The 21203-nt window shown below is 31.1% G+C and overlaps 1 protein-coding gene across 1 annotated transcript; it reads left to right on the top strand.

Moving 5' to 3' along the window:
• The first annotated feature begins 3040 nt into the window (after positions 1 to 3040).
• LOC139865773 (uncharacterized) lies at positions 3041 to 6493 on the top strand. Its single transcript, XM_071853874.1, has 6 exons — positions 3041 to 3137; positions 3256 to 3444; positions 4455 to 4751; positions 4891 to 4998; positions 5373 to 5561; positions 6051 to 6493. Exons 1-6 carry the CDS (start codon positions 3053 to 3055, stop codon positions 6353 to 6355), a joined length of 1173 nt encoding a protein of 390 aa, XP_071709975.1. The 5' UTR covers positions 3041 to 3052; the 3' UTR covers positions 6356 to 6493.
• Positions 6494 to 21203: the final 14710 nt, after the last annotated feature.

Raw genomic sequence — 21203 nt, 5'->3', positions numbered from 1 at the left:
TATAATACGAATTTTCTGGTATCACGCTCGAAAATCCTTATGTTGTTACGAGTGATTGTAGAAGACAATGACCAGAGGCGATTACATGTTCCGATTGATTGTAGGTGTCGATTAACTCAATAGGCGATTGTAGGTGTCGACTAATTTGTATTCTGTATGTTTTTAATTGCCAGTGTTTTTGTTAATGTAGGGGCAATATCGGAAGGAAAGTTTTGATAGTGTACTTATTGAGTTATAATTATATCCAAGGGTGTAGAGAATGGGTAGGTGATGGTAATTTCCTTGATTCAAAGGTTGAGATTAGGGGAAATTTTTAAACGTATCTCTTGAATTGCTTTCAAAAATTAAAATACAATTATTATATGAAGGTTGTACAATATGTTTCAAAGTTTGTACATGTGCTCATGAGGTGTTTTGTAAAAGATTGTACAATTTATTTTATAGTTTGTACATATGGTTATGAGGTATTTTATTATAAGATTGTACATAATGCTTCAAATATTGTACATAAGGTTATGGAGTGTTTTATCATAAAGTTGTACATAATGCTTCAAATATTGTACATATGGTCATGGGGTGTTTTACTATAAGGTTGTACATAATGCTTCATATATTATATAATTAACATGTTAATATTTTTATTAAATATAATTAATTATTTTAATGACATCATCATGGAACTTAGATTTTTATTTATTTATTTTTTAATTTTTTTAAACTTGAATAATCCTTATTTATGACATTAAGATTTTAAAGATTTATATGATACTATTGATAATAATAATAATAATAATAATAATAATAATAATAATAATAATAATAATAATAATAATAATAATAATAATAATAATAATAATAATAATAATAATAATAATAATTATTATTATTATTATTATTATTATTATTATAATTATAATAATAATAAATAATAATAATATTAATAATAATAATAATAATAATAATAATAATAATAATTATTATTATTATTATTATTATTAAAAATATAATAATAATAAAAATATAAACCTTTATTTTTTTTTTAAAAACAGTTTGTGATCACCTACAGAGACTAAACCACCCACGCGATTATTTCCCGCAGTTGCATAACCCACCCCAATTGCTACTCTGAAGGAAACCCGGACAAATTCGAGGGCATGGCGGTTAAATCCCCCAGTCACGTTTCCTATCTTATCGGAATCTTCGTCTCACCGTGGTTTAGCGAGGTAAAATCGTTACTAGCTGGAGAACAGATGGGAGGGGATTCCCATCCTGCTAATTCTTTCTTTCGATAGTATCAATCATACAATGTTCATCGGGGGACTAAAGAAATCGTGGTTTGTTTGAGGCATTGGATCACCAATTCTTGGTGTCTAACAACCGGTTTATTGTTTCGAGTTACCCGGTTGAAGATGTGTTCGTAGATAGAAGAACATCAGTGGCGAAAGCTGAACCTTTTACCTCGATTTATAGCACTCGGCTTGATCTCATTAATGGTATATCATCGGTCCCTATTTCTGATGTTGATTTGGTATCCAAGGACAGGGCTGTTTCAAATTTATGTACAAGCGCGAAAGGTGTTGGTGTCGGGTTAAATTTCAGGTCTTTATCCAACGAAAGTGCCCTTACATAGTTTATCATCTTGTTCGTACTTGCTTATACTTGTTGAATCTTCGGATAACAGGCTCAATATGCACGTTAACTCTGGTGTTGTTGATCCTAGTCGTGTTTTAGATTCGAAAACAAATTGGGTAAAAGGATTCGACAAGACAATATTGAAGGTAAGGTGGTTAAACCGATAGATAAAGATAGCTAAGGTTCGTTTTGGTTTCGTTCATACTTTGTATTTTTTTAGTTGTGGTTGATTTGTTTGTTTTAGACTTCTTTTTATTTCGGTTTCCTTTGTTTGTTAGTGATAGTGTATCTCCCCGCCCAATTATCAACCGAAGCTATGCTAACGAAGGTATCACGCTTATAAGGGATTGATGACATAAGATTTGGTCACAAGAACACATATGTCGAATACAAGCCATGAGCGGGATATCCATAAACTCAAATAATGGCGCCCAAATGATAAAAGAGGAATACTCCCAAAGTATGATCCTAGTAGTTAGGTTTAATAAGAAACCACATCCATTATACGAAGCTATGGTAACGAAGGAACATAGTAACGCAGGGATCACAGTTACCAATAGACAAAGACTCTTCCTGAAGTCACAATAATACATAGGCTGAAGGAGAGAAGTAAGCTGGTTGACCAACTTGCCTCTACTAACGTCCAAATGACAAAAGAGGAATGCTCCAAACTAGCTTTCTTCAACTGCAGGGGTTACAGTCGACCAAAGGGAAAGTCCCCTTTGTCTTATCAGAGATTGTCTTGGAGATCGATCCTCACCTAGAAAGCTGGTAATAGAGCTGTAAAGTAGCCCTATAAAAGGAGAGCATGATCTCTAGGATGGGCATTCAATCTAAGTCGCAACAAACACACGCATACAACTCATCATGAGTTACCTTTGGCGTAAAGTACGATACCTTCGTACTACCTTCAGGGAATCGCCAACAAGCATACATTCTCCATCATACGCCTCAATACCACTCTTGAAGTGATTAGATCTCAACACCCTTGCTCTTTCAACAAGGATCGCCAAGAATTGTACAAACAGTTAGGATTAGTTGGTCTCTCGGTTTGGTCTTGTATTTCGGTTCTTAGTTTAGTTTGGGGCTTGTTTGGTCATCCTGGCTTAGCTCGGATGCAGATAGCGGATAGGTTGTTTCGATTTCTAGTTTCGAGCCAAGCCATTACCGTGTTGTATCTTTGTTCAATTTGATATTTTCAACTGATCCTGCCATTATTTTATAGTATTGGTTATTTTTACAAACTAAATAAATAAATAAAATACCGTAAAACGTACTCCGTAAATAAAAAAGTCATTCAAAGTGGGCCAGACCAGGATCCACCCATTTCCTAATTGGTGTGCTTGATTGACTAAAGTTGTCTATATATATAATAACATCTGTCCGAAGACAAAATACTTGAAATTAAACTAAATCCAACATGGCACCCAAACCATTGATCAAAGTTGCAGCCATCTGTGGATCTCTTCGAAAAGCTTCGTACAACGGCGGTCTTATTCGATCAGGTACTTAATTGTTTTAATTTGTATGCACAACGTATATATCTTTTTTTATGATGGAGTTTTTTTTCTAAGATTTTTAATGATGGAGTTAGTATGTGTTGTGTTAAACTTTAATTTGCAGCGATTGAATTAAGCAAATCGATAGATGGAATTAAGATGGATTACGTTGATATATCGCTTTTGCCGTTGTTGAACCAAGATTTAGAAGTTGACGGAAAATATCCACCGGCTGTTGAAGCTTTTCGCCAGAAGATTTTGGAGTCTGATTGCTTCTTATTTGCTTCCCCTGAGTACAATTACTCTGTAACTGGTAATTTACTTAATTTTATTTGTTCATATATATGTTGCAGTTTACTAACGTAAATTTAATATCATGAATATAAGGTTTTTATTTTATTATGATCAGAGTGGAAGTCGGGATTTACGAATAAGTTAGGGACTCAGTTCACCAAAATTAAACATCAACATAAAAATTTTCATATACACATGGTAACTATTTTAAATAAAATTTTATATGAGTTATAGTAACACTTCACATATAATATTTTCAAAACAAATCTTTAAGAAAATAAATTAATACATGCAAATCGATAGTCTTATTGAGTAACATATCATTAGTGATAACTTGGTTAAACAATTGCATACTCCATACATAACTAGATCAAAGAATTAAAAAATATTATATATTATTTATATTTAAGGTGTGTTGTATTCATGGCGATGTTGAGTATTGATTGACAACTTTTAATACATTATAATTGGTCTATTTGAGGAGTTGAGGGTAACAAAGCATCTAGATGCATCCCTCTCTCCCCTCTGATTATGATCAAATTGAATGCCACAACTAATAATTTTCATGATGTGTTGGTAAAAAGATTACTACATATAATTTTTTTTAGTAACAACTTTGTCTCTCTCTTTTTTTTTTCTTTTTCTTTTTGTGTATATCACTACTTTTTGTGTATAAAAAGATTATAGATACTTTTTAGTATAATAATGATGGTATAGTGGTGGAGGTCATGATATTCTACTAAACATAATTTTGGGAGACCAAAGAAAGGTCGGAAATTGTCACCAAACAATCTGATTAGACCGCATACATCTGAGTAAAAAATATTCGTCCTTCTCTGAATAGTCTAAACATAAACCTTATCGATTTTTATATTAATGTTTGTAGTTTTGACTTTGCAATTTTTCATTGAAGACTTATGAATCAATAAATCTGTTTAACACACTGTTTTCACCTTTTAAAAGTTTCATTTCTAGATTATACATAGTTATGGTACTTACTTACAAATTTTGTATATTTCATCGAGTTAGCACCTCTAAAGAATGCAATAGATTGGGCATCAAGGGAACCAAGTGTTTGGGCCGATAAGACTGCAGCGATCATTAGTGCAGGTGGAGGCTTTGGTGGAGGACGGTCACAATATCATATTCGTCAAACTGCAGTTTTTCTTGATCTTCATATCATAAACAAGCCTGAGTTTTTCTTGAATGCATTCCAACAACCTTCAAAGTTCGATAGTGATGGTAATCTTATTGACTCTGAATCTAAAGAGAAGTTAAAAGATGTTCTCTTATCTCTTAAGGAATTTACCTTGAGGCTCCAACAAGGTAACACTTCTCTTATGTTTCACCTCCTGAATGTGATTGTAATGGTTTTAATTTCGAAGTTGATGAATTTTCCTTAGCATGTTAGGTTGAGCATAATTTAGACAAGCTTGTTATATTGTCGATTGTCTCGTGTGAGTAGGTATGCAGTTCGTTAAATCCAACATAACACCCAAACCATCGATCAAAGTAGCTGCAATCTGTGGATCTCTTCGAAAAGCTTCCTACAACGGCGGTCTTATTCGATCAGGTACTTAATTGTTCTTGCTTATATGCATGCACAACGTATACAGTGCCGTCCGTCCTGTCAATTTTATGCGTCATGTTCAATATAGAAATAAGCCTTTATATACAAACGTTTTTGATATATAATAATAATAAGTTCAATAATATTAGAATACGTTACAACTTACAAGTATTAACATGAATCAAATAACGGTTGTAGAAAACATAATATCAAATCAATAGACCTGGGTTTGTAATATTGAGCTATATTTTTTCGGCCCTTTTGGATATAGGATCATGTGCGATGCACACCTTGCACGCCTCAATATCTGGCCCTTAATGTATATATCTTTTGTTTGATGGAGTTAATATTTATTTATGTTAAACTTTAATTTACAGCGATTGAGCTAAGCAAATCGATAGATGGAATTAAGATGGATTACGTTGATATATCACCTTTGCCGTTGTTGAACCAAGATTTGGAAGTTGACGGAAAATATCCACCGGCTGTTGAAGCTTTTCGCCAGAAGATGTTGGAGTTTGATTGCTTCTTATTTGCTTCCCCCGAATACTATTACTCTGTAACTGGTAATTTACTTAATTTTTTTCCTTCATATATAATTTGCAGTTTTCTAATATCAATTTCATGATCTTAGTAAAAAAGGAAAAAAAAATTTAGTAACAACGTTGTCATTGTTCTTTGGCTTGTGTATATCAGTGTTATTATAAAGTATGTCTAATGGTTCAGGTCATGATATTCTCGTGAATATATCTTTGAGAGACCACAGAAAAGTCAAAAATGGTCACGTGAAAACCTGATTAGACTGCATACGTCTTAGTAAAAAAACGTTTTGCCCTCTCTCAATAGTGACAACCTTATATGCTTTTATAATAGTGTTTATAGTTTGGACTTTGCAAATTTCAGTTAAAGACTTATGAACACATTTGTTTATGTATATATACATTATAAAAAAAAAATCATACATTATAAAGGTTTCATTTTTATATTTGTAGCAGCTAGATTGTACTTATTTTGAGTATGGTACTTACAAATATCATTATATTTCATCTCTCTAGCAACTCTAAAGAATGCAATAGATTGGGCATCAAGGGCACCAAATGTTTTGGCTGATAAGTCCGCAGCGATCATTAGTGCAAGCGGAGGCTTTGGTGGAGGACGCTCACAGTATCATCTTCGTCAAACGGCAGTTTTTATTGATCTCCATTTCATAAACAAGCCCGAGTTTTTCTTGAATGCAATGGAACAACCTTCAAAGTTCGATAGTGATGGTAATCTTATTGACTCTGAAACTAAAGAGAGGTTAAAAGATGTTCTCGTATCTCTTAAAAAGTTTACCTTGAGACTCCAACAAGGTAACTAACTATTGACGTTTGAGAAATCGGCTTCCTGAAAACGTATAAGTATTTTTTTAAAATGTGATTGTAATTCGTATGAATGTCGCACTTCTCCTATGTTTCACCTCCAGAAGGTGATTGTAATGGTTTGAATACTGCTTGTTAGGTTGAGCATAATTTAGACAAGGTTATCATATTGTCGATTGTCTCGTTTGAGTAGGTATGTGGTTCGTAATAAACTTTTTGAAAAACAATTTTCTATATATATATTGTGGCCATGAGTTTCTTGCAAGAGGTATCATGTTCGAATTCTGTCTAGGACGAATATCTTCTAGCGGTCAGAGTATGGGGTCGGATTACTCGCCCTCCCGGGTAGCCCGAACGAGGAAAACCTTCTACCTTATATATATATATATATATATATATATATATATATATATATATATATATATATATATATATATATATATATATATGGGCAGGATCAATGGGGAAGTAACCAAGCGGGGGGAAACAAATTTTTTATTTTTTTTTTTGTTTTTTTTGGGATTTTTTTTTTCGGCATCAAGATCACATGAAAATATGAACATTTAGAAGAGACACTTCGTGATGAATGTTATTATTTAGGCGGGAAAACGATCGACAAAAATAACATTCAAGATAATATTGTTCGTGAAGAATGTGAACGTTTTTTTTTCCATGTTTTGTGAAGTAAAATTTAGCCCGATTTGAAGTTTAGGGTTTAGGGTTCCAAAACCCTAAACCCTAAACTCTAAATCGTTCGTGTTAAAAACTCAATATAAACCCTAAATCTAAACCCTAAACCCTAAATTTCTAAACCCTAATATCTAAACCCTATAAACCCTAATATCTAAACCCCAATATCTAAAACCTCAACATACGCTCGAAAAACACGATAATTGTTATATATTACTTCTTCGAGCGTTTTCCCGCCAAAATAAAAACATTTATCACAAAGTGTCTTTACTAAATGTTCATATTTTCATCCAATTTATAATGTTCGTGAACAAAGTTTTTCCAAAAAAACAAAAAAAAAAATTTGCTTCCCCCCGCTTTCCCCCGATTGGTTACTTCCCACTTGATCCTACCAATATATATATATATATATATATATATATATATATATATATATATATATATATATATATATATATATATATATATATATATATATACATATACATATACATATACATATACATATACATATATTATAGGGTCATCATCAAGATGGAAACACTTTTTTGGAGGGACGGAGGAAGTAAATTTTTTATTTTTATTTTTTCGTTTTTGTAATAAAAAAATTCAAACATTAAGATCACATGAAAATATGAACATTTAAAAAAGACACTTTGTGATGAATGTTATTATTTTGGCGGGAAAAAGCTCGAAGAAATAAATGATAACATGCATCATGAGTAATGTTTTAATTAGAATTTTTTTTCATCACTTTTTTTCATCTATGTGAAGTTTCTTTATTCAAAATTTAGCTCGATTTATAGTTAGGGTTTAGGGTTTAGTCCATAAACCCTAAACCCAAAACCCTAAACTCTAAACCATTCGTGTTAATCATTCAATCTAAACCGTAATTTCTAAATCCTAATTTCTAATTTTTAAAACCTAATTTTTAAACCCTGATTTCTGAATCCTAATTTCTAAACCTTAATTTCTAATCCCTTGAAAAAAAAAGTTTAATTAAAACATTATATAGGATGCACGTTATCATTTATTTATTCGAGCGTTTTTCCGCCAAAATAATAACATTTATCACAATGTGTCTTTCTTAAATGTTCATTTTTTCATATGATCTTAATGTTTGAAACAAACAAAAAAATTACTCCCCCCCCCCCCCTAAAAAAACCAAAAAAGGGGCTTCCCTCTTGATTAAAACAATATATATATATGGGTAGAATCAACGGGGAAGTAACCAATTGGGGGGAAGCGGGGGGAAACAATTTCTTTTTTTTCTTTTTTTTTCGAAAAAAAATTTCATGCATCAAGATCACAAGAAAATATGAACATTTAAAAAAGACACTTCGTGATGAATGTTATTATTTAGCTGGGAAAACAATCGATAAAAATTACATTCAAGATAATATTGATCGTGAAGAATGTTAATCTTCAAACGTTTTTTTTCTTCATGTTTTGTGAAGTACTTTTTGTCAAAATTTAGCCCGATTTAGAGTTTAGGGTTTAGGGTTTAGGATTGAGGGTTTAGTGTTTTGGGTTTAGTCCCTAAACCCTAAACTATAAACCGTTCGTGTTAAAAACTCAATCTAAATCCTAAATCTAAACCCTAAATCTAAACCCTAAACCCTAATATCTAAACCCTAATATCTAAACCCTCAAAATACGCTCGAAAAACACCATAATTGTTATATATTATTTCTTCGAGCGTTTGTGACACCCGAAAATTTCCAACCAAATTTAAACTTTAATCTTTATATATTCCCGACACGATAAACAAAGTTTGTAAGTTGAATCTCAAGAATTTTAAACTGTGTTCATACATTCATTTAACCTCGACCAAATTCCAAAGATTCACGAACCATTATAGGAACGGATATGATTATATATGTAAATATGTATATATTATAACTTGAAAACATTAACAAAGTATTGGATGTATAATACTTTACATAAACGTATTTGTTTCGAAATATATATTCAAATAGTTATCGATGGGATTAGAAGATATTATCAAATGATTGACTTAACAGATACATTGAATTAGGATTACGAGTCTCTGTTAAGAGGTCCACTTTGATTTTGAAAATCTTTCCTTTTTAACGATATCCGGAATATTTGATAAAAGTGATTTACAAAAATGTCATTAACGTGAGTTAGTCAAAAGTTAGTAATCATTTCCGTTTAAATTTCAAAAATATACTTTACTTGATGTGAGGACCCGTCCTTATCCACCTGGACGAAGTCATCAACATTTGGTCCCATTGCGATGATCGACTCCAAGTAATGTCCTTAAAATGAGCAAATGCACAGCGGAAGACTTAATTCGTACCTGAGGATAAACATTCTTAAAAGTGTCAACCAAAAGGTTTGTGAGTTCATAGGTTTATTGCAATAATTATTTCAATATGTTAATAGAGCACAAGATTTCATAATCATACACATAATACACTCGCAAGTGTATGTAAAGCATTCTAAGTGGTTGAGCACTTGGTAACCATACTTAACATTTAATCAACATCGCATATTCCCTTTATTATGAAATCTCACTACACCGTACCAAGTGTAGTCACCAAAACGAAGTACTGTGCAACCGTTGAATACTGGTCGTCCAGTCCGGTTGGGGTTGTCAGGCCCGATAGATCTATCAACAGGATTCGCGTTTACAATACCCATGTAAATAGTAGTTACCAAGCTACAGGGAAATATGCCAGTGGTACAACTCAACGTAGAATATATTTTTAAGTACTTGTGTCTATTTTGTAAACATTTATAAAAGCAGCGCATGTATTCTCAGCCCAAAAATATATATTGCAAAAGCAATTAAAAAGGGAGCAAATGAAACTCACCATACTATATTTTGTAGTAAAAATACATATGACGACATTTAACAAGTGTAGGGTTGGCCTCGGATTCACGAACCTATATTATTAATGTATATTAACACATATATTTGTAATTGAACAATTTATGTATATTATATCTTAGTTTATATGTTATATGTGTTTAACTTGTATATTTTTAAAATGATTAATATTTATACAAGTAGATATCTTAATATGTATATTAGTGTTTTATCAAAAATTTGTTATTTGTAATATTTATAAAATAATGTTAATATGTTTAGTATATAATTATATGTAATAAAAGTATAATATTTATTTGTTATAATAATAATAATAATAATAATAATAATAATAATAATAATAATAATAATAATAATAATAATTAGATATATAACTACCTCAAGGAAGTAGTCCCTAAAAAATGCCCGAGTCCAGGTTTGAACCTGCGACGTCCCGCTAACCCGACATAACCCTAACCATTCTGATGTATTCGTTTTTCTGATATTATTCAGATACCAATAAATACCAATTGTATATATCTCGTATTTTTCTGGTTTTCCCTTTTTCTCCTTTATCAAAACCAAATTTTATCATCATTCTTCCATGATCATAATCCTAATCGTGATTATCATCAACATTTAAATTACTCATTTCGTACATCATCATTATTCATTATCATCATAATCATCTTGTATCTCGGATCATTAAATAATAATATTATTCATCACCATTTAATTATCATTATTATCGTTAAGGATTAATCAAGGATTAATATCCTCATCATTTTCATTTCTACGGCCCATCATTCTTTTCAAATTGTAACCGATGGCCCAACAGTAAAAAACTCGTTCTCAGCCCAAATTGTAACACGGTAGCCCAGCAAATAAACCCTTTTGGAACGTCTGCAAATAAGAAGAAAAATATAGTTTATTTATTCGTTGGATTAGGATTCCAGAAACAATCGCTGTCTCATCTTCGTTACAGCTCATCCCATCATCATCATCAATCGTAACTCATCCATCATAATCATCACTATAATCCCACTGTTACTATTCATCGTCATCATCATGATTAACATTAAAATTTTATTGTTCAAGTTGTTTTCAAGAAGGATTGCAAAACAGGAAACAGAAAGATTTGCAGGTGGCGGTTTTGTAGAAGGAAGTATCTGCAGTGGGGTTCTTGGTTATTAAAACAAACAGAAACAAGCTTACTGCAGCAGTAGTTATAGGGTTTGTGTTGAGTTGATGAAAGTGACGAAACAATAGTAACATGAAACTCCAAGTAGCAGAGAAAAAATACGAGAGCTGTGATTGGTGTAGCAGCGGTTTAGAGATGATGGTAGTTTGCAGTGGTCATTGTGGGTCTTTGACGTAAACATAACATATAGAAGAAAAAGTGGGTTCATGTTTCGGTTAAAGGAAGAAGCAGAGAGTGATCTATAGTGGTGGTTATCCGGTGGTCATGGGCTTCGGCTATGGTGTAGAGTAGTTGTCTAGGGTGGCTCGAAGTGGGGTTGTGGTGTTGTTTTGATCATGATGATAAGTGATGGTGATTAAACGGGAGAGAGAGAGAAGAAAAAGAGAGAGATATGGTGGATGACAACGGTAGTCATGGTGGAAGTGGTGGTCGTCAGTGGTTGATCATGGTTAGGTGGGGTGACGAAGATGAAAGGTGGTTCGAATACTTGATGAAATATCACGATATATATGTATGTATATAAATGGGTTTCATGAAGAAGAAAAAAAAATAAAGAAGGTGTGTGATATCTTAATCTATCTATACATGTATATATATATATATATATATATATATATATATATATATATATATATATATATATATATATATATATATATATATATATATATATATATATATATATATATCATGTATATAGGATATAGATTGATAAAGATTTATGAAATCGTACCAATCAATAACAGTAAACTTTCTTTAAACATTCAATTTGTGGATAGTGGTTTGACAATGCATGATCTATAATAATAAAATATATCATATTAAAATCAAAGAAACGTGTATTTAAACATCACTAGTCTTGAATTTGGATATTTATGTGTCGACATCTAATTCCCGGAGTATTATATCGTGTCTATTGCTAAACAGTTAAAATATAAAAGTGTTCCTAAAAATCCTAAATTTTTAGATTAAGCATATTAAATTATTTCACTCATTACCTGTTTGAAACCTGATCAAAAAGGTTTGAAAATTATTTATTTTCTGTTCCGATTTATACGTACGGGGTACTAATAGTTAAAATAAAAGGGGTAAAAATATTTTTAAATAACAAATTTTACTACATAATTAAATATATTAATTAAATATTTTAAACCGTTAAATTTAATATATCAATATATATACAAGTAACATTCATATATATATATATATATATATATATATATATATATATATATATATATATATATATATATATATATATATATATATATATACACATATCTATTTACAATTTATTGTTCGTGAATCTTCGAGAATGGTCGAAGGTCAAATGGGTATATGAAACAGTTCAAAATTTTTGAGATCCAACCTAACAGACTTTGCTTATCATGTTGAAAATACAAGATCGTATCGAGAGTTTGGTTTAAAAATTAGTCGAAATTTTCTGGGTCGTTACAGTACCTACCCGTTAAATAAATTTCGTCCCTAAATTTGAATGCGATCGTCATGGCTAACAATAAAAATGTTTTCATGACGAATATGAGTTGATAAATAGAGTTTTATCGTTATTGATTAATATAGATAAAACGATTCGATCATGTGAAGCGTACGAGTGAAGCTATCACAAAAGATTGAGATAGAGATCTAACTTTTGACGTAGTCATGGTGAAATTCCAGAATTCATGGAATTTAAAGAAAATCTTGGAAATCTATAGGATTTGGTTCTTCGGGATTTATGGAAAAATTAGGATCCTCTTTAATTTAAATTTAATGTGATTATCTGTCTCGATTGCTTTGTCTGGTATCTTCTCTATAAATGAACTTCTTTCGTTCCATTATTTTCACCACTCCAATTCTTTCTTTCTCGATCCATACTTTCAAACGGTTGTGAAAATGCTTAATCCGGTTCTGATTCTTGTCCTCATCCTTACTATCGCAACATTCATTCTCCTTTTCCAACTTCCACCAAAGGAATCTACTTTCTTCTACTTCGCCTTTGGGGTTATAGTGTTTTTAATTCTCCCGTGTCTTTATGTTGCGATAAACATTGACATACACGGTTTGTAATTTATGCGTTGTTATCGGGCTTTATATTCTCCCTTATATTTCGAAGCTCTATGCTTTTGTTTTCTCTTCCCGACTTCAAGTCAAGCGAATAATGGTCCAGAATTCATAGATATAGAATTTCGAATAATTATAATGTTCTAAGCAAGAAGGAACATGATAGCACGATTTGATTTTCAAATTTATCAAAATTACTGAAGATAGAACTATCAAGAATATATTCTTCTTGATATGTTCGGAGGTTATGTAGAATGAAAGAGTTATGTAACATGACACATGATGATGGTATGATCTACTGTGAACCATCATCACGTTTCATTAGAAACTCAGCATGCCTTACTGTAATATAATCATGTTGGCCAAGCGCATTATATTATACTAACTCATGCTTCAGTTCCCAACACTACTCCAGAAACATTCATAATTCATATTTAGATTTTACTGAAGTTTCCAATATAATGGAATACCGAAAACACGAAGAGGTAGATAATTTCGAACAGGAATATTTATGAAAATATCCTCAAAATATCGAAGATATTTATGATGATATTTTTGGAATTTCTAAGTTCGAAAAATTAACGGAAAAGATTTTCCGCAAGATTTTAACATGACATTGGAGCAAGATATTCTCTAAAGATTTCATCGGATACAGAATTACCTGGATTCTTTGAAGTCAAACTTATTCTTTGTGATTTGTCCACGGCTTCCTTCATAGTTTCGCATAATCCGCTTTTCGGTACTAAATTTTCTATTGAGGGTTTCCAACATTCCATTCTTTATTATCAAACTTTTGACCGTTTAAATTATCTACGATTTTGCTGTTTCCTCTGCATTTAATGCTACCATATCTAAATCTTCGGTTATCAATCCGAGGTGGTTTCAGAAGAATTGTGTTTTTAGATGATTAAACACTGATGGTAATATGGTGTAATATAAAAGGTTCTCCGGTAACAATAAATAAGCACGTATATATTTCGAGGTTATAATAAGGTTGTTTCGGATGAAAAGTTGGAGTTGAGTTGCTGGAGCTGTGACAAAGTTTGCTTCTTTGAAAGGGATTACCAAATTATTTTGGGTAATAATAACACTAAAGGAATTAGCACATCTACGTGTTAAACGTTTACTCAGTTTTCGAGAGTTTTTTTTTTTTTAGATGCATAACTATATGCATCAATCTTTTCTTCCGTAGATGAGGTGCGGCTGGTTCATCCTCTCGATCGAGGTGTTTTCAAGAATCATGAAAGATTTGAACACAGATCGTATTCGTGAAGATACAAATGAAGTTTAAGATGAACTCAAGTGGCAAACTTGAAGAAATGTTTAGTTTCATATGTTATAATCAATATTTTAATTCATTTTAATTGTCCAATATTATTAGTCCACAGTCGATAGTCTACAGTTAACAGTCCAATAATTCATATATTGTTTAATATATAATATTCGAATTAATTAATACGTTTCGTGACCCGTATACGTCTCAGACTCGATCACAACTCAAACTATATATATTATTGTAGAATCAACCTCAACCCTGTATAGCTAACTCCCGCATTACTGCATATAGAATGTCTATGGTTATTCCAAATAATATATATTGATGCGTCGATATGATATGTCAAAACCTTGTATACATGTCCCGATATTTAAAGTGCGTAAAAATAACTAACAGAAATTAAATGATGATAAATAAAATTGCAAGAATGTAAATTGCGATAAATAAATTGCGATAAATAAAATGTAACCAGTTAGCTAGGAACAGTTAGCTAGGAACAGTTAGCGTGGATTCTTAACAATATTTCAATTAGTTAGTTCGTTTGTTTCTAACCAATTTTACTTTGTCCGATGTTTTCTTCATTATGCCACTTGTTGGATTTTGATAGATCAAAATCCAAATATGAAATTGAACGAAAATAGATTCGGTGGTGAACGGATACGTATATCTATAGATACAAGTAGGATAGTGACTGACTGTTGAATCAGAGTCGAAGAATGTACCGTGTAACTGATTAATGTGAAATCTAAATATTCCTCGGGTATTACCTACACGTTAAAATATTTTCAGTATTAACAGTTTGTACAAAAGAATTTTAATTAAAATCTTTATGAAAATATATATACATATATATTTTCTTCAGATGTAATCATGGATTTAATAAGTCAATAAGATATTAAACTCATTTGATTTATCGTTAATACTAGATTACATAATCTCTAAAACTTTAGAAATTACATAATCGCCATGTCGAGCGAAGATAATCGATGTAGAACGATATGTAGAATGAAGATAAAGTAGATAGAATGATGCGTAGAACGATGATTATGCTCGAGGTACAGAATGAGATATTGAGGCGTGTGATGTTGAAACTTGGGTTGTTGGCGTCGATGGTATTGTTATTGACGGTGATGCTGCTGGTGCTCGTAAGTTTTGCACCATATTTTCCAAAACTACAACTCGAGCGCGAAGTTCGTTGACTTATTCTATTATTCCGGGATGGTTGTCGGTAGGAATGGGAGAATAAATAAGGTTCAGAATTTTAGATAGAAGATAATCGTGACGAGCTACCCTGGAGATGAGGCTAAAGATGGTGTTTCGGATAGGTTTGCCGGTAAGTGTTTCAGGTTCTTCACCAAGAGGTGAATTCGGTTATTGGAAAGGATCGCCTTCTTCTCGTATCCATTGATTAAGTCGACTACGAAACCCATCAGATGAATTGGGGATGGCTGATTGATTGATTCATTCTGGTGACGCTGTTTTCGGAACTGGAGTGAAACTCCATATCGGAATAGCTGTCGGAATCTGAGGAATTCGAACTGGTTGAGGGATTCATCTCGTACGATTAGATGAAGAATTTTCGATAAGAAATAGTTTATAGGATGTAGATTAGTACCCTGAAATACATAATTTACATATGCATATATAATACTAAAATCCCATAAGTTACGGAGGAACTTAGAGAATATGTCAGGCAAGGTTTACAGTAACAGATACGCTAAGATATGATTTAGTAGGTACGATAAGATATGAATTTTGTCTATACACTATTCATGCAATCATTGCAGTATGATGTGTCTAGACTAAGAATGATAAGCAAGTGATTCTCTAAGAATGATAAGCAGGTAATTTTTGACACGAAATGATAAGCAAAACTTTTGACATGCTGACACGATCGAAGTCCAGACTCACTAATGCATCTAAACAACAATTAGTTAGACACACTAATGCAAGACCTGGTTCGCTAAGACCACCGCTCTGATACCACCTGTGAGGACCCGTCCTTATCCACCTGGACGAAGTCATCAACATTTGGTCCCATTGCGATGATCGACTCCAAGTAATGACCTTAAAATGAGCAAATGCACAGCGGAAGACTTAATTCGTACCTGAGAATAAACATTCTTAAAAATGTCAACCAAAAGGTTGGTGAGTTCATAGGTTTATTGTAATAATTATTTTAATATGTTAATAGACCACAACATTTCATAATCATAAACATAATACACTCGCAAGTGTATGTAAAGCATTCTAAGTGGTTGAGCACTTGGTAACCATACTTAACATTTAATCAACATCGCATATTCCCTTTATTATGAAATCTCACTACACCGTACCAAGTGTAGTCACCAAAACGAAGTACTGTGCAACCGTTGAATACTGGTCGTCCAGTCCGGTTGGGGTTGTCAGGCCCGATAGATCTATCAACAGGATTCACGTTTACAATACCCATGTAAATAGTAGTTACCAAGCTACAGGGAAATATTCCAGTGGTACAACTCAACGTAGAATATATTTTTAAGTACTTGTGTCTATTTTGTAAACATTTATAAAAGCAGCACATGTATTCTCAGCCCAAAAATATATATTGCAAAAGCAATTAAAAAGGGAGCAAATGAAACTCACCATATTGTATTTTGTAGTAAAAATACATATGACGACATTTAACAAGTGTAGGGTTGGCCTCGGATTCACGAACCTATATCATTAATGTATATTAACACATATATTTGTAATCGAACAATTTATGTATATTATATCTTAGTTTATATGTTATATATGTTTAACTTGTATATTTTTAAAATGATTAATATTTATACAAGTAGATATCTTAATATGTATATTAGTATTTTATCAAAAATTTGTTATTTGTAATATTTATAAAATAATGTTAATATGTTTAGTATATAATTATATGTAATAAAAGTATAATATTTATTTGTTATAATAATAATAATAATAATAATAATAATAATAATAATAATAATAATAATAATAATAATAATAATAATAATAATTAGATATATAACTACCTCAAGGAAGTAGTCCCTAAAAAATGCCCGAGTCCAGGTTTGAACCTGCGACATCCCGCTAACCCGACATAACCCTAACCATTCTGATGTATTCATTTTTCTGATATTATTCAGATACCAATAGATACCAATTGTATATATCTCGTATTTTTCTGGTTTTCCCTTTTTCTCCTTTATCAAAACCAAATTTTATCATCATTCTTCCATGATCATAATCCTAATCGTGATTATCATCAACATTTAAATTACTCATTTCGTACATCATCATTATTCATTATCATCATAATCATCTTGTATCTCAGATCATTAAATAATAATATTATTCATCACCATTTAATTATCATTATTATCGTTAAGGATTAATCAAGGATTAATATCCTCATCATTTTCATTTCTACGGCCCATCATTCTTTTCAAATTGTAACCGATGGCCCAACAGCAAATAACTAGTTCTCGGCCCAAATTGTAACACGGTAGCCCAGCAAATAAACCCTTTTGGAACGTCTGCAAATAAGAAGTAAAATATAGTTTATTTATTCGTTAGATTAGGATTCCAGAAACAATCGCTGTCTCATCTTCTTTACATCTCATCCCATCATCATCATCAATCGTAACTCATCCATCATAATCATCACTATAATCCCACTGTTACTATTCATCGTCATCATCATGATTAACATCAAAATTTTATTGTTCAAGTTGTTTTCAAGAAGGATTGCAAAACAGGAAACAGAAAGATTTGCAGGTGGCGGTTTTGTAGAAGGAAGTATCTGCAGTGGGGTTCTTGGTTATTAAAACAAACAGAAACAAGCTTACTGCAGCAGTAGTTATAGGGTTTGTGTTGAGTTGATGAAAGTGACGAAACAATAGTAACATGAAACTCCAAGTAGTAGAGAAAAAATACGAGAGCTGTGATTGGTGTAGCAGCGGTTTAGAGATGATGGTAGTTTGCAGTGGTCATTGTGGGTCTTTGACGTAAACATAACATATAGAAGAAAAAGTAGGTTCATGTTTCAGTTAAAGGAAGAAGCAGAGAGTGATCTATAGTGGTGGTTATCCGGTGGTCATGGGCTTCGGCTATGGTGTAGAGTAGTTGTCTAGGGTGGCTCGAAGTGGGGTTGTGGTGTTGTTTTGATCATGATGATAAGTGATGGTGATTAAACGGGAGAGAGAGAGAAGAAAAAGAGAGAAATATGGTGGATGACAACGGTAGTCATGGTGGAAGTGGTGGTCGTCAGTGGTTGATCATGGTTAGGTGGGGTGACGAAGATGAAAGGTGGTTCGAATACTTGATGAAATATCACGATATATATGTATGTATATAAATGGGTTTCATGAAGAAGAAAAAAAAAATAAAGAAGGTGTGTGATATCTTAATCTATCTATACATGTATATATATATATATATATATATATATATATATATATATATATATATATATATATCATGTATATAGGATATAGATTGATAAAGATTTATGAAATCGTACCAATCAATAACAGTAAACTTTCTTTAAACATTCAATTTGTGGATAGTGGTTTGACAATGCATGATCTATAATAATAAAATATATCATATTAAAATCAAAGAAATGTGTATTTAAACATCACTAGTCTTGAATTTGGATATTTATGTGTCGACATCTAATTCCCGGAGTATTATATCGTATCTATTGCTAAACAGTTAAAATATAAAAGTGTTCCTAAAAATCCCAAATTTTTAGATTAAGCATATTAAATTATTTCACTCATTACCTGTTTGAAACCTGATCAAAAAGGTTTGAAAATTATTTATTTTCTGTTCCGATTTATACGTACGGGGTACTAATAGTTAAAATAAAAGGGGTAAAAATATTTTTAAATAACAAATTTTACTACATAATTAAATATATTAATTAAATATTTTAAACCGTTAAATTTAATATATCAATATATATACAAGTAACATATATATATATATATATATATATATATATATATATATATATATATATATATATATATATATACACATATCTATTTACAATTTATTGTTCGTGAATCGTCGAGAATGGTCGAAGGTCAAATGGATATATGAAACAGTTCAAAATTTTTGAGATCCAACCTAACAGACTTTGCTTATCATATTGAAAATACAAGATCGTATCGAGAGTTTGGTTTAAAAATTAGTCGAAATTTTTCAGGTCGTTACACTTGATTAACTCGTGTCCCTAGATAAAGCAACCCTTTAGTTTTCATAATAAAAACATTATTTGGTAAAATAACTACTATTATTTATAAACGAGTTAAAACGAACTTTGAAATCTATTTGGTTTTGAAAGGTTAAATATTATATCATTAGTTAAAAATATTTCAAATATAATTATTAGGTACAAATTTACAATTTTAAATAAATAAATATATATATATATATATATATATATATATGTATACATATATATGTATATATATATATATATATGTATACATATATATATATATATATATATATATATATATATATATATATATATATATATATATATATATATATATATATATATATATATATATATATATATATATATTTAATTTAGTAATAAAACGTCCTAATTTAAAATAATATATTTTGGGTAAACAACGAGTCACTGATTTATAGAAGCAAATGACCATGACGCTCAAATTGTATAAGATACATTTTCATAAAGTAATTTATTGATGAATAAGTCAAATTATTATTAAGGGTACACGTCGCGTAACGTAAAAGGGTAGTTTTCTAAACGTGCGAAAGTGTGCTCGAAAAATCGAAAGTGGTACATGAGTCGAGTGACAACGTACGAGTCATTTGAACAAAAATTACATTTTTACTACGCACGTAAATATAATATAATATTTAATTAATTCTAAAGATTAAATATATTATATATTAAATAATATATAAATATGAATCATATGTAACAAAGGGGTGTCGGCAGCCAAGTTTGGTTGATCATGGGCTGGCATTAAGAGCCATGTGATTGCGTGGTTAGCACCCTTAAACCCCATGCAATCGCATGGTAGGGTTAGGTACTAAACATCCTTTAAATCGAACGAGGTCGTGTTTTTCATTCATTTAATCCATCTCAGTCTCTCGAACTCTTTCCCTCTATCTATGTATATTACTCCGTAATATTTACTTATTTATTTTATTTATATACTAATTTTATTATTAAGATTATTAATATTAATTTTATTATTATTAGTATTAGTATTGTTAGGAGTGATAATACTAGTATTATACATAAAATACTACGAAAAGGGGTACGCGCGAGCTATTGCAACATGGGTTTTATGAGTGGGATAGGGCTAAGAAAATTATGGGTTATAGCTATGGAGGTGATGGGTATGGTCCATGAGTATACTCATAAGGTCAAATTTAGTGTTTATCATCTCCGTTGCGTCTACGTACCTTTCCCGCAATATTGAATCTCAATATTGATACGTGAGTACTTGTGATAATGCTAAAAACGAACATATATTTCATAGCATTATTCCTCAAGAAAGAAAAGCTTTTAGTTGCAATTGTTCTATTTAAAAGTGATATTCGTTTAAATAATAAAAGGTGAAGACAAAAGACAGATTCGACGAATTGAAGACGCAAACGACCAAAAAGCTCAAAAGTACAAAATACAATCAAAGAGGTTCCAATTATTGATAAGAAACGTCTCGAAATTACAAGAGTACAAGATTCAAAACACAAAGTACAAGATATTAAATTGTACGCAAGGACGTT

This window comes from Rutidosis leptorrhynchoides, chromosome 9 (genome assembly GCF_046630445.1).
Source record: "Rutidosis leptorrhynchoides isolate AG116_Rl617_1_P2 chromosome 9, CSIRO_AGI_Rlap_v1, whole genome shotgun sequence".
Lineage (NCBI taxonomy): Eukaryota > Viridiplantae > Streptophyta > Magnoliopsida > Asterales > Asteraceae > Rutidosis > Rutidosis leptorrhynchoides.
This window is presented reverse-complemented; position numbering and strand designations above follow the sequence as displayed.